Below are 13462 nucleotides of genomic sequence, written 5' to 3'. Positions count from 1 at the left end.
AGCTCCTTAAAATGTTAAAAATAGACCTACCATACAACTCAGAAATTCTACTCTTAGGTATATACCCAAGAGAAATAAAAACATACTCCATGCATAAACTGTATACAAATATTGAAAGGAGTAAAAATGTTGAAAGGAGCAAAATAGCCAAAAGTGGAAACAACCCAAATATCCATCAAATGACAATAAAATGTAGTACATCCACAGAATTGAATACTATTTTGCCAAAAAAAGAATGAAGTACTGATACATGCTACAAGTACTGATCTATGCTAACATACATGAATCTTAAAAACATTCTGCTTAAGTGAAAAAAGCCAGTCATAAAACATCAAAAAATGTATGATTCCATTTATATTAAATGTCAAGAACAGGGAATATTATAGACACAGAAAGTAGATTGGTGGTTGTCAGAGACTCGGGGAGGTAGGACTGCAGAGTCACTACTAATAGACACTGAGTTTCTTTCAGGTTTGATTAAATGTTCTAAAATTAGTGGTGATGGCTGTGTACAACTCTATGAATATATTAACGACCACTGACTGTTCCATTTAAAATTTGAGTAAATGTATGGTTATTTTTAAAACTAGAAAAAATAAATAACATAACACTGAAATGTTTTGTGATTATAAAAGTGTACTTCCTTTTCTTTACATTCTTAACACAACACTAAAAGTTAAAAAAAAATAAATAAAAGACACATGGCTGACTTTTTGCAGATTTGCTCAGGCAAACAAGTTCTACTCCACTGGGCATAACTGCCTTCATGTTTCACTGAATCATATCCTGACCATGTATTTTTGAAGAGAGAAAAAGATGATGAGAAGAGCAGAGGAAAGGGCCTGATACTTGATTTGCACAAAGGTATATACTTTTAATTAGTCTAGCTCTACTCATTGTGAATTTATTCATAGGCTAATATTAGACCCTGTTATTAGCCAAATCTAATATAGTTCTATGCACTACCAGTGGACAATCAAAATTAAATTACAAAAACAGTTCCCCTTATAATAGCCTTAAAAAGAATACCTAGGAATAAACTTAACAAAAGTACAAGGATTGTACTCTGAAAACTTTAAAAAAAAAATTGAAAACATTAAGGAAAATCTAAATAAATGGAAAGACATTCCATGTTCATGTATCAGATGATGACATCAGTAAGACAGTAAGACTCCCAAACAGATCTTCAGATTCAATGCAATCCCTGTGAAAATGTTTTAACTCTGAGGTGCTGGATATTTTATTATCCAAATCAATTTAATATCATTTGCCAGGTATCTATTACCTTAGATACCCACAGGTGGCAGGTGCTTAAGAGACACTAAGATTAAAAAATAATGTCATGGAATTTACAATCCAGTAGCTGGAGCAAAAACAAACTACTGTGGAAAATCTCATCAAATGATGCAAGTCAAAAGTGGAATAAGTCAAAGCATCTAGGGGAAAAAAGTATATACAGAATTCCAATCCCAGCAAAAATATATTTCACAATGCAGACTTTCTCAGACAAACAAAACAGCCGATCTGCATAAAAAGAATTGTTCACAGTCATTCCTCTGGCCAAAGAAAAATATTATATCAAAATTTGAATCTACACAACAGAACAAGAAATGTTTGAAAAGGTATATACCAAAGTAGATATAAGTGCCTTTCCTCATTTTTAAATTCCATATTTATATGTAACAAAACATATGACAAGAAAAGAACAAAAAATGAGAAGAAGAAAATGGAGGCATGCTCTTATAATGTTAATTACACATGAAGGCAGACTGTGATAAATTAAAGATACATATTGTAAAACCAAGGAGAAAAATCTGTGATCATGAGTTAGGCAAAGCTGTGGGGTGAAGGGTCAGAACAAGCAAAAATTATGAAAGGAAAAAATTGCTAAATGGTATTTCATCAAAATTTAAAACTTCTGCTCTTTGAAATTTCTGATAAGGAAAGGTGAGCCATGGACTGACAGAAACATTTGCAAAACATGTATCTGGTAAGTAACATACAACTCAGTAAGACAACCCAATTCATAAAGAATATGAACAGAACACAGAAGACTTTAAGACACTTCACAAAAGATATGAAGAGCAAAGATGCTCAACATTGTTAGTCATTAGGGAATGATATATCACTATACGTCTACTAGAACAGCTAAAATCAAAGACTGACAAAAACTGAAGTCTCAATGCGGATGTGAAGCAACTGGAATGCTCATACACTGCTGATTAGAATGCAAAATGGTACAGTAATTTTGGAAAACAGGCTGACATTTTCTTATAAAGTCAGCTACTGAATCATACAACACAGCAATCCCACTCCTAATTTGCTCACAAGAAATAAAAACAAAAGATCTGTATTCAAATGTTCACAGCAGTCTTGTTCATAATAGCCAAAAACTAGAAACAACTCAATTGCTTACCAACTCAGTAATCAGGTAAGCAAATTGCAATATATCCAAATGAAATTTTACTCAGCAATAAAAAAGAACTACTCAAACATTCAACGTCAATGAATCTTAAAAGTATGCTAAGTGAAAGCAGACATCAAAGATTACATACCATGTAATTCCATTTACATGACATACAAGAAAGGTAAAACAAATGTGACAGAAAGCAAACTAGTGGTTGCCAAGGACTACAGGTAGGAGTAGGGGGACAGACTGCAAAGGGGCACAGGAACTTTCGGGGACAATACAAAGAAATGTTCCAGTTATCCTGACTGTGGTAATGGTAATACAAATATACCTAATTGTCAAAACCCATTTAATTGTACACTTAAAATTGGAAGATTGTACTGTACATAAAATTATACCTCAATAAAATTGATTTTTTTAAAAAATGGATGAATGAAACATGTCCAATATACCTGATGGGGGTGGGGAACAACTCTAATTAATGCAAGCCTGGATGTAATAAGTATTCATTAAAGTGACCTCAGGGCAAAAAGCATTAACAGAAATCACTTCTGGATGAGCTTATGAAGAAGGCTTCATAGATAAAATGACACCTCTGAGCATGGCTGGAAGAATGGACAGGTAGGTATGACCAATTGAGGGAAGGGCATAAACTAAGGTACAGGGGGCTTACAACTTCATGTTTTTAAAATAGTAAGGAGCCCAGTTTGTATTGTCATCAGCATATATAGTGAGAAATAAGGATAGTTTGGGTCAGTCTAGGGTGGAGAATCTTAAATGCCCAGTTAAAGAATTTGACTCTGTAAACATGTTTTAAAGAAAAATGACAGAATCAAAGTGCTACTTTAAGATTAACCTGAATGCAGAAAATGGGAGGGGCTTGAAGAGGAAAATCCCCAAAGCAAGCAGAACCAACAATATAGATGTAAGCTAAGGAGTTTCAACCTAACAGAAGACTAAACACCACTACAGAAGGACCAATTAGAACAAGCAACTTACCAGAACTGAGGGGGAAGACAGAAATATTACTAAAGTTTTGGCACTGGATGCTTGGGGAGAAACTACTGCCACTTAAAACACGTGCACACACAAATCAAAAACTTTTAAAACAAAACATTACATAAGGTTAAAAGACTCACAAAAAATAATTGCTAATACCAAAAAAAAAAACCCAAAAAAGTTAGTATCTCTAAAACACAAAGAGCTCTTATAAATTAGAACAAACAAAATAATGAATCAAGAAATTAGAACATGCAACATATAGATGAAAATAAAGGCAGCTTTATTCTATATTAAAGACATGCAAGTAAAAAACATAATGGGATATTTGACAACTCCAAGTGATGGTGAGACTGAAGAAACAGGCTCTCACACACTGTTGTGAATATAAATTCGTAAAAGCCCTCTGAAGGGTGATATGACAGAGTATCAAAATTATAAATGCATATACTATTTTTGACTCCAACAATTTATCCCTGGGAAATTCAATCTAGAGGAGATAGTGGACAAATGCACACAAAACTTTTACAAGGGATGCACACACACAGCAAAAAATAAAAATACAAGAATTTAGCAAAATGGACTTGGCCAAACAATTTATGGTACATCAATACAACAGAATACTAGGAGCCAATATAAAGAATATACCACGGAGTATAGGGTACGAAAGAGCATTGTAATCTGCTCCCATTTATGTCATATCTTATGTCCTTATGCATACATGCACAGAAGTTTAGGAAAATGTTCATCAAAATGTCATGGGGTGATCGTCTCAGGTGTTTGGTTTCAGAGAGACTTTAAATCTCTTACACTTTTCCGTGCTAACAAAATTTCTACCTTTCTAAATATGTGAAAAATAATGAAGAGCAGTATCGGGAAAAGAAATGACTCCAAGAAAGGTAAAATAATTAATTTAATGTTGAAATGCCAATAAAATACCTCAGTGAAAGTATCCTCATACAACTAAAAAATGCAGAAACAGAAAAGAGGGGAGGCAGGCAGCCCATTAACTTTCAGTTTTCAGTTCCTTTCACTACCTTTTTCGTTTCCATTTTATGTAAATTCGTTTTTAACCTAGACTTTATCCTCTAATCTAGGTTGTATTTTCCTAATATATTAAGAACACTAGATTCTCCCATAATTTAGATGTGCAGAAACTCAAGGAACAAAAGTCACTGCAAACAAGTAAAACTTCTGATTATAGCTTGATACTCTTGCTTCCAACACCCACTTTAAGTTTTACAAATATCTACATATGAAACAAAGCCAACCAAAAACAAAAATAACAGCAAAAAGTGATATTCATAGAAAAGGTACAGAATAAGAGAAAATATGTAAATGATCTTATATATGAATATTAAGCAACATTAATTTTCCACTCGTTTTTCAGAAATAGCAATAGTTTCTCAGAGTTAGGAAATAAAGGCTTGACATACAACCTGCTCAGAAAATTTTCACTGAGAAAACCAGATCGTTTATCTTGATCATACAACACAGTGCAAATATAAACACTAGGTCTGAGTTTATTCTATTCACACTAAAAGTGACTCCCATCATCCTTGACCAATTCCAGTAAAGTAGAAGCTAGAAGGCGGAGGTTCTTAAATTCTCTCCTTATAAATCAAAACAACTACATCTCCCATTCTAGAGTATATGTGAACCAAATTAGCAATTAAGTTTGGAGATACAATTGGCATCTGTGCTAAAGCTGGTCTGCATTAATCTGTGGAAAAAACTATTTAAATTAATTTAACCACTAATAAATACACTTTGGAATTTGCCCTCTGGGAGCTTACAGTCTAGTACAGAAAACACAAATGTAGTCAGCCAAATAATCAAAATATTAAATGGAATTTTTAAAAGCTCTACAGCAAAGATAAAAGCAAAGCATTGTAGGACTGTAAGAAAAAGAATTCTATGTGAATGGAGAAACGTCTCAAGATGGTGGAATTTAAGCTGGGTTTTGAGTGCAAAGTTGGAGACAGAGAAGGAAAAAAGAGCATTTCAAGCTTAAAGAATAGCAAATGTAAAAATGTAGGGAAATAAAAGTGCCTCTAAAAACAGAATTCTGACAGAATGGGGCCAGAGCATAAAAGGCATTACCTGATAATGCATTAGAAAGTATGGACTTAATTCTATGTAACAGAAGTGACACAATCTAACCAAGAGTTTAAGAAAACTCTCCTGATAAAGAATGAATTGAGAAGAAAAGAATGGATGAACAGGGAAGAAAAAAACAACAGGAATTCCGATTACAAATGAGGGCCTGAATTAAGGTACTGGATGTGGAACTGAGATAAATATTAGTGTTAGACCAAAACTGTAACAGGGACTAGTAGATGTTAAAGTCTGGTAGGTTTGGTCAGAGAAAGGAAGCAAACACAAGGCCTTCTTGGAAATGAAAAGAGTGACTACAGGTTTGGAGACTTAAGACTGTACACCTAAATTTCCATCCCTTCTGAGTATCTCTGCATTTATTCTACCATCTTATATTTTTAACACTTTTTAAAGGCATTTTAAGAACTCAGTTCATCTAAGGATACTCATGATTTATTTCCAGTAAGTACACACCAAACCAGTAGGATTTTATGAGTAACAGCTTTTTTAAAATTCTGGAATGTCTTCGTTTTACATATTTTTGAACACTAGTCTTTAGGACAAAACACTAAATAATCCATGACAGAGGTACCCCATATCATATGCAAGTGAATACTAACAAATTCATTTACTTACATCTAAGGTCTGCCCATCTTTAGATTCTCAGGGTATCAATATTATTCCACAATGGAGGCTTCTGCTGCTTCTTGGTGGAATAAAACTTCCACAGGTTCAGAGAGAGAACCAATTATATATAACAACTTATTGTACTGATAGTAACTGGTCTGACTTGAGTGACTTCAGACCAAGATATCCCATTGCAAAACAACTGTCAATAACTAAGTGTAATTAGCGTCTTCAAGAAATGTTGTTAGCCTCCTATTCGTAAAGACAAAATGAGCTGAAAGAATCTTTAGAAGAATTAGTTTTTAAAAATCTTCAAAATGTTGTCAAGATGGACAGGGAACAAATTATTACATAAATACCTAAACAGGGGGTGAATTTCAGCAAAACAGATCATTAAATGAGATGGTCAGCTCCCCTGAATGCCAGGTAAGGTTTGATACAGCGGGGATTATCAAGAGCTTGTACTTTAGAATCAGCCTAGGGTTTGAACCCAACCTTATCTTGGAACAAATCACTTAACTTTTTAGAGCTTCTGTTTCCCCATCTATCAATAGGAATGTTCCATCCATGACATGGATTTTGGGGGTGAATGTATGTTAAGTATTTGTGAATGCCTGGCATCAGTAAAACCCAAATGTCAGTACTGCTCCCTCTCTTTCTAAAACAGCCCCTAGTTAGTCCACCCGCAAATTTATTATAAGGTCAATCAGCAAAATTATGTGACTTCATACCTCAACAGTCAAGTAGTAAAGAAAATATGGTATACACAGGATAAAAAGTAAAGCTAAGAAAGGACTTGATGAAAAGCATGAGCAGCAGGGGGCTGAAGATTCAGATGAAGGCAAACAGCAGGTTGTGAAGTAGAAGTCAACAGAATAGAGAGGATTTATTCTAGGAACAAACAGAAAAATTTTCAAACCATGGTTTCAATATTATTTTGAATGTGTATGTAATTTCCTTAAAAATATCTACACTGACAATTCATTAATATATAAGCTCCATGTGTGCTGGAAAAAGATCACGCTGCTATTTCCTACAGCATAACACACGGTCTCTATTAAATACTTATGTAATCCAGGCCCACAATATTTCATATTGTGTAACTCCATCATCCCTTCATTTACCCATTCAACAATTATTAAGAGCCTACTTGTGCCAGATACTGTGCTGAGCACTAGGAATACAATGGTAGGCAAGATAGCCTAGCTGCTTCATGGAGCTCACAATCCAGCAGTCCATTCATTAAATAACATTGGCCACTTACCACAATTACTAAATAAAACTTTTTGCATTAAGCTGGACAAAGGAGTTCAATTAATTGTTTCAAAATAGTAATGATGCATTTGCTGTATTTAAAAATCTTAAGTTCTTCAATCAACTATTTTAACTATAAATTCTGGGCCCCATATTTTAAGCAGGACGTTTGACAAATTTGGTATTATACAATGTGAAAATCTAAAAACTGTATGAAAAAATGAGTTTTTTGGCCAAGAGAAGACTCAGAAGACACGTGAACTGTCTTTAATTGCGAAGAGGTAGCATACAAGTTTACTCTGTACCATTCCAGAAAGTTAAACTTGAAGCACCTTCTACTTAAACCAGAAGTTAGGTGGAGGCAGTTCTGTTACAGTAGGAAGAATTCTAACAATTCAAGCTGTTCAAATTCCACCACATTACATTTCTGTAATAGTCTATTATATTTCTCTACTTCACAAAACACAAACTTTCATTTAATTCTTGGAATTAAAAAAAAAAAACCCACAAGTATTTCCCTCTTACAATTTAGGAAACTGAGTCTCCCAGAGTCTTGCTAAGATGTTGGGCAAACCAAGACTTGAAGTCCCAAATCTAATGGACTAACAGGCTGCCTCAAAGTAACATCTTCCCACCTCTAGCTATATGCAGGCACGCAACCAAACGGTCAACTGTCAGGAATGCTGGCCTAAATATTCTAAAGCTTCTTCCAAATCCAACCATTTAGATACTGGTGGTCAACAGAAACACCATGGAAAGATTCAGTAACAAATGGTCCTCTAGAATGCAAGCTTCAGGAGGGGAAGGTCCTTGTCTGTCTTAACTGCCAAATTTCAGTCCCCAGAATAGTGTCTGGCATATAATATGTGCTCAATAAATATTTGCTAAATACAAATAATCCTAAACACAGATATCACTGCTCCGTAATAAATATAAAATACGTAGCACTATTACACAATAAAGGACCTTGCTAAAGTATCCAGCAACCAAAAAGCCTAATTAACACAAAATCCATTCTTAAAATGGCATCATACACTTAAAATTGCTATCTAACGCTCTGAAACTTAACCTAATCAGCCTTCAAAAACAAATTCAACTGCAAAAATACAAACCTTTTGGCAAACCTAACATATTTTAATAAAAAATAAAATCTTGTAAGATACAGAAACTAGATTTGGTAAAATGAGTTTTCATTGTTGATACTCTGCTTAAGGCATCAACTAGCATTGTAAGTGGGCTTGAAATCTGCAAGAATGAAGAGATTTATACAGCTGTTCTGGTTTAAAGACAAACACACACAGATCTCTACATGCCTCACATCTTCACAAACATTTACTAGGCTGAAATGTCAGAGATGTGCTAATTTTACAGGTACACATATTGTACTGAGGTTCAACATAACTTGTACTCAGAAGAACTTAGCAGCTGCTTGGCATTACTGAAAGCTAAAACCAACAGGAGAAAAACAAACGATGCAAATATTTTGTAATATCCTAAACTATAAGGCCTAGAATTCCTTGACATCTCAAAGACTCAAAAATTACTTTTAATTCATTCTGCTTAATAGATGAAAATATGTCTATACACACACTTTTTTTGGAGAACAGTATTATATAACAGGTAAGTATAACGGCTACATAAGACATTTACTCCAATTTGGCTAAATTAAACCTTTTAAAGATATCTAAATATTCAGATATTGAAAGACCTAATTAACTTTAAAGTGTAAAGAGTAACTTAAAGTTACAAATAGCGTAATAGTGTAAGAAATGTCCACTAAGTACTAAGACATTCACTTGGTCACTACACCGGATTACACCAACTACATGTTTATAATACGTTATTAGCAACCGGGTGTCATCAGAAACCACAATCTTGTTATTTTTAACTTCCACTTTTTAAAATCATGACTTTGAAAGATCGGGTAAAAAACTATTCCACACAAGAATACCATAAAATGAGTCTCTTGTTTATCTTCAGAATTTAGAACTCTAAGCTTCCACCTAAGCTTTTACACACTGAAAGAACACACTTTACAGAAAGGCTGCTTTTCCCATCGCTGTACTAATCATGTGAAACATGTGCAACCCATATCTAACTCTGACATCAGCACTTGATTCCGATTTTCCTCTACAATATTTAGTCCCTGAGCTGCAATCCATTCCTAAGTCTCCAGCAATGAAACCTCTTCAGAGAGCTTTGCAAAGTGACTGACAAATCAAACCTCTAGGTTTACCCAAAGCAACTATGGTGGAAGACCCAAGAGCGGTTTAGACAAACCCATTGAAAGCTTAATGCAACAAGTTTAAAACTTTAAACTCTTCCTCAGAACCCTTCCCCGGTGGAGCGAGAAGAAAAACTCTGCTGGACCTGTTGCTTTGTCCCTCCATCCCCCCTAAAAGGTGCCCCGGGCGCGCGAAAACGCCCCTCCCAACTTGAAGCCCCTCCGAGGTGCGATCTTCTAGCCTCGCTACGGGGCTAGGCTTTTGAAGGTCTCCTCCCCACCTCCCCTGACTCCGGAGCGGTATCACGCCAGCCCAGCCGAAGACCCACGCCCGGGACGCTGGACTCACCTGATCACAGGGCTGTAGGGGCTCCGGGAGCGGCGCCAGCTGCTGCTGCTGTAGGGGCTGGGGGACACGTCGCCGCCCCGCTCGTAGGAGCTGTGACGGCTGTAGCTGGGGGAGCGGCGGCGGCTGTAGGGGCTCGGGGAGCGGGGCAGCCGCCGGGAATAGGGGCTGCTGCCACCTCCCGCCGGGCTAGGGGACTTGCGGCTCCTCAGGCTCTGCGAGGCCCTGTGGGACACCGGACTGTCGTCCCGGCCTCCCAGTGGGCTCAGGGACCGCTGCCGCCGCCTGTAGGCCTTGGGCTCGGTCTTGTCCTCCCGGTAGGCCTTGGGCGGCTCCTTGTAGGCCGAAGGCGGCTCCTTGGACGACTTAGTCCGGCTCCGATGGGCCTTCGGGTCTCGGTCCTTACGGCTGCTGCTGCTGCTGGACGTGGCCGAGGCGCTTTTCCGGCGGCCGCTGCTGCTGCTGCTGCTGCCGCTCTTGGCGGCCTCCGCCCGCTCCTCGCCGCTGTGGCTGTGGCGGCTGCGGGACTTAGAGGCCTCGCCGCCGCCGCGCTGCCCGTCCCGCCGCCGGTGTTCGCGGTGGCGCTCCTTGCTGCGGCCGCTGCTGCTGCGGCGGTCCCGGCGAGGCCTGCGCTCCGACCCCTCCCCGCGCCGCTGGGTGCCGGAGGAGGAGGCCGGACTCCCGCCGCTGCCCCCCGTTCCCCCGGCAGCCGTCGCCGCCGTTGCCGCGCTGGCTCCCCCCAGCAGCAGCCCCTGCTCGGACTGGGAGCTCACATCCTCGTACTCCACCAGCGGGGTCACACCCCCGCCGCTACTAGCACCGCCACCGCCGTCCTGCTGCGGCTGGGGCAGCGAGAAGACCCGACGCTTCTCCGCCTCCTGCCCGGCGCGGGGCCCGCGGCGCCGCTTCTGCCGCCCTCCTGCGCGCCTCTTGCCTCTCGCCAGCCGCTTGACCTCCAGAGGGGGGCCCGGGCTGAAGCAAGAGGAGGAGGCCGCGGCGGCGGCGGCTGCGGCGGCGGCCGTGCCGGGAGCAGCCAGGAAGAGCAGAGGCGGCGGGGGCGGCGGCGGTTGCAGGAGCTGCGGCTGCAGGAGCGGCAACAGCAGCGGCGGCTGCTGAGGGGACAGGAATCGCCTCCGCTTGCGGCGTTCCTCCAACTTCTTCTCCGCCCAGCTCAAGCCCCCGCCTCCCCCCAGCGCCGTGTCCGAGCTGCTCGGCATCGCCTAGAGCCCGCCGCAGAGCGCGGCGCGGGTGCGGCCTCCTCCCGGGTCAGATCCTGGCCATCTCCCCCGCCGGAAACGGGAACGGCGGCAGCGGCGGCGGAGGGACACCGAGCACCAGGGCCAGCCGGGAGACGCGCCACGATAATCCGGGTTGGGACTCGGGTCCCTGGGTTCCAGGTCACAGTGGGGTACGCAGCGGCCTCCGGGCCTGAGGGGAGCAGGAATCCGGGCGGAGGAGCTCCCGATCGTGCTCGTCGTCCTGTTCTCGGCAGCGAAAACACCAGATGCGCCGGGCGCTGACCCGCGGGGTAGTCCGGAGTCCTCCAAGTGCCCCCGGGGGTGGGGGAGCGGCCTCGGCCGCGCTCTCGGCTCGGGCAGCGCAACGCGGAAGTACCCCCTTCGTCGCCGCTTCACTCCATCGCGCCCTGACGTTGGGTGCGAGTTCAGGGGAGGGGAGTGGGCGAGACAACAACACGCCTCCGCCGCCGCCTCCTCCTCCGCGTCGACGTCGTCCTCCTGCGGTGGCGGCGACACACGGCGGGCGCCTCGGAAGTGGCCTGGGCCTGACAACAACTCCCGGCCTAGGGCCTCGCGCACTCTGCGGCCCGCAGGGACGGGCGGCGGGGCGGGGCGAGGCGGGGGCGACCGGGCTGCGGCTCACGGTTGGGGCAGCGAGTGTGCGGGGCTGGGCGGGGGGCTGTTTCCGGGGAGATGGGGGCGGGGGGGGCGTTTCTGAGTCTGTGGCGGTGGGTACGGGCTCTGACTTTCTTCTTCCTTCGCCGCCGCGAGCAGAGGTGGCGGTACTGCCCCTTTCCTCCGCTCCCCCCCCTCCACGAGGAGGCTCCTGGTGTGCGCGGCCGGCCCGGCTCGCCCCTCCCCTTCCCTCTCCGCTCCTCGTCAGGAGGACGGAGGGCGACGGGACTTGCTGGTTGGACCCTAACCTCCACAACCCCTCCTTCTCGCCTCGCTCTTTCGGCCTTTCCCCCTCGGCCCTGACGTGAGGCCGGGGGCGCGCACGCACGTCGCGCTCTGAGCAAGCCGAAGGTGAGTGGTGTCACGGGCAAGGAAGGCGGGAACAAAGTTGCCGCGCATCGGCGTGCTCGCTCCCGCCAAGCTACAGGAGTTTGAAACGGAAGTGACGTAACGAAGAACCCGCTCCACTTCCGGTGAGGGTGGGACTATGTGTGAAGAAGGGTTAAAGAAAGGAGAAGATCAGTGCGCCGCCCACTGCTGTCGCTGGAGTCTCTCAGTGATGGCACGCCGGTCTTGCCTGTTGCTTACGTTCAGCGCGCAGTACCGGTTCCGGATCCCCGCCGGTGCCACACCGCCTGCCTGTTGAAAGGTCACGGCGAGAGCAAGACTCCTGGAGTCCTAGAGACTCAGGAATAATGCCGTTAACAGCCTTCTGGGTGGGTAGTCACCCCATCGTCTACCCTCAGCCAAGCCCGGGGGTTGGAACAGCTGCGAGAGGGGAAGAGAGGGCACTCTACAAAAGAGGTAGGGGGTGGCGTTAGCTTAAACTACCTCATATACACCCAAGTTCCAAGCCCCATCTTAACCTAAAAAGAAAGTTGGAAGTCACAGCCCCAAGCTTCCATAGCCTTGAAGTTTAAAAAAACATATATTGAGAATAATGAAACGTCAAAGGGGACGTTTTCTGTAGGAAGTCCCAGAATTATTACCAGCCGCCTTGAAGTCAAAATATCTTATTCAAATGAGAGTTGCTCTCTTGGCACTTCACCCGTTTTCACCTTACTATCTAAACCTGTGCAGCTGCAAAACGTAACCATTCGGTGACCTCAAGTCTCACTTCTTGCATTACCAGGTTTGCAGTTACAGACTCGGTACTTAGGACAATTTAAAACATTTAAATGGCTTATTGACTTTTATTATGGTTGAAAAGAAAAGCTGAGCCGTGCATTCAGTGGCTACAAGTTTTCGAGTATATTTGTTCAGTCCACCAGTTGGTTCTTAAACACTTGGTGTCCATCCATCATTCATGCCTTAGTGTAAATAATTTTAATTGACCTGACATCCACTAACACTGTGTCTCAGTCTGGACTGATCTAAGCTAAATATCAGACTTCACTGAAATAATGAATACAAAAGGTGTTTGCTGAAGGATAAAGGAGGAAGCAAAGGAATAGGTAATCTTGAAATCAGCTCATTTCCCAGGAGGACAAGCCTGGGTGGGCCACACAGTGGCACTTACCATGCAGCCAAAAGGAAGTGGTAAAGGCATTGGGAAACTAAATAGAAAAGTAAGGGAAAGGGTGTCTAAAACA

At 42.5% G+C, this 13462-nt stretch overlaps 1 protein-coding gene across 4 annotated transcripts in view; it reads right to left on the bottom strand.

Annotated features, from left to right (window-relative positions):
• The window catches only part of CDK13 (cyclin dependent kinase 13), a 104170-nt gene extending 92996 nt beyond the window's left edge, over window positions 1-11174 (bottom strand). For all 4 annotated transcript variants that reach the window (XM_064487713.1, XM_064487714.1, XM_010979067.3 and 1 more), the window contains exon 1: window positions 9961-11174. In XM_064487713.1, the coding sequence (XP_064343783.1) occupies window positions 9961-11174 (1214 nt within the window). The remainder of the gene's footprint in view (window positions 1-9960) is intronic.
• Between the last annotated feature and the right edge of the window lie 2288 nt (window positions 11175-13462).

This window comes from Camelus dromedarius, chromosome 7 (genome assembly GCF_036321535.1).
Source record: "Camelus dromedarius isolate mCamDro1 chromosome 7, mCamDro1.pat, whole genome shotgun sequence".
In the NCBI taxonomy this organism is placed as follows: domain Eukaryota; kingdom Metazoa; phylum Chordata; class Mammalia; order Artiodactyla; family Camelidae; genus Camelus; species Camelus dromedarius.
This window is presented reverse-complemented; position numbering and strand designations above follow the sequence as displayed.